The sequence below is a fragment of the Trachymyrmex septentrionalis genome, unplaced genomic scaffold (genome assembly GCF_001594115.1).
Source record: "Trachymyrmex septentrionalis isolate Tsep2-gDNA-1 unplaced genomic scaffold, Tsep1.0 scaffold168, whole genome shotgun sequence".
In the NCBI taxonomy this organism is placed as follows: domain Eukaryota; kingdom Metazoa; phylum Arthropoda; class Insecta; order Hymenoptera; family Formicidae; genus Trachymyrmex; species Trachymyrmex septentrionalis.
Window position 1 is genome coordinate 1,256 of NW_017304842.1, and position 1,805 is coordinate 3,060.

The window sequence follows — 1,805 nt, forward strand, 5'->3', positions numbered from 1 at the left end:
TTTCATAAAAATTAAAGATAGTACTATTTGGATTAAGTAAATAATAATAAAGATAGTATCACTTGGGTTTTACTTTTTATTTTGATAGTAGAATTTAACTTGGCGCCACAGTTGTTGGTATCAATTAATTATTTATTTAATTTGGCATAGTATAAAGAAATGGGATTTAACTTTGTACCAGTTCTTGATATCAAATATTTTATAGGAATATCATTAAAGTTAATATTATTTATATAATTTGATATCCGAGTTACATCGAGCTTCTCGTTTGAATATAACGCATTGCAAATGTAATGTATGTTGTCTTTTATATGCTCACGATATCTTAAATAATTAATGGTATACGAAATAAAAAATTATTACAACAATTTGAGAACGTTTAACATCCTTTTATTTTATCTGGTTCTTTATTTTTATTATATAAATTAATGTTTCTTTAAATATTATTTAAATATAATATAAATATCAATGTTCTTTTCTCATAGTGAAATAAAGAGAGCATATAAAATTGATCCTGTTATTATAATCTGTTATTAAATTGTGCACATTTGCAGGTAATGCAGAACTTATAGGAACTATTATATTAGAATTTCTTAATTTTTTAATAAAACCAACGTACAATGATTTAGTATCTTTGTGATGCATTATCGATATGTACATATTGAAGCACAAGAATTAGTAATTCATTAGAAATAATTTAGCGTGTGCTTATATAAAATATTTAAATAAGTTGCAGAAAAATATTTGATAATAGGAATATTTTTCTGCGAATAATATTCAGCTTTATAAAAATAGACCACAAAATGCAGTCGCAATTGCAATAAGTAATGATAATTTATGTATGATTGCAACGTTCTTCGTGTAAGAATCGACTACGTGAATCTTCCAGCCCATGTTTGCGTGTGTGAATGAGTGATAATATACCAGGTCGGGCCATGATGAGTTTGGACTTATTACTAAAGTGCCGCCTTCTCCTGCACATGAGAGATAGAGAAACATAAGAAAATGATTTTTATAATCATTACTTGTCTTCACACGTGTTCGAAACCTTTTTCGAACTTTTCCATTTTAGTCAACATCCGTTTTAGAAATTTAAAGATTTAAAATCGAAGGAGATTTGTTTACCTGGTTCGCAGACTTGCACAAGCGTTCTATTAAATTTTTTAAATGATGGGAAATTATCATCCAGTCTTCTGTCTCGACCGTTGTGTTTGCTTAAGCAAAGCGGCCCAACTGAAAAGTAAAAAATCAAGTAAAAAATTCCGCGAACATTTGTGTCTAAATTTATATTAAACGTATGCGATTCACGTAAGGAAAATCTGTACAAACCCGCGGTCGGTCGCGGTCGACCTCTTCTAGTCAGTTCAACGCCAGCTAACACCCTGATCTTACTTTGTGCAAGATCGCTGAGTGTATCATATCCCCCGTGAGGATCATCGGTTATTATTAACGGATGATAAAGATTCGCGCTGTGCGGATTATTTCCACCGTGAACACGAAAACTGTACGTCAAGTCTCGTCGTAGGTATAACTCGGGTATCAATGCACCTTCGATGTACCAAGCAAGACCCACTGATGGTTTGCCTGCGGATATGTTTCGTGAAATCCTTGTATACGATAATCGAAATTAATTAATTAAGTTTATACCTGTGATTCCTTGATACCCTCGTTTCCCTCCGGAAGCTCCAATGGTTGCTTTAAAAGTTCTAACACTTCTATCAAATATTTCTGTTTTTTGCCAAGGTTCTCTGTAGAACAAGAATAATCAGTAGATGCTTAAAAAAATCTTCAAAACAATATATCTA

General features: G+C 31.4%; 1 protein-coding gene across 1 annotated transcript in view; it reads right to left on the reverse strand.

Moving 5' to 3' along the window:
- Positions 1-705: 705 nt before the first annotated feature.
- LOC108746354 (protein Skeletor, isoforms B/C) overlaps positions 706-1,805 on the reverse strand; it is a 4,595-nt gene continuing 3,495 nt past the window's right edge. The window contains exons 9-12 of the mRNA XM_018483067.1: positions 1,648-1,748; positions 1,330-1,584; positions 1,126-1,233; positions 706-974 (exon numbers count right to left, since the gene is read on the reverse strand). Coding sequence (XP_018338569.1) covers positions 784-974; positions 1,126-1,233; positions 1,330-1,584; positions 1,648-1,748 — 655 coding nt within the window. The 3' untranslated portion in view covers positions 706-783. The remainder of the gene's footprint in view (positions 975-1,125; positions 1,234-1,329; positions 1,585-1,647; positions 1,749-1,805) is intronic.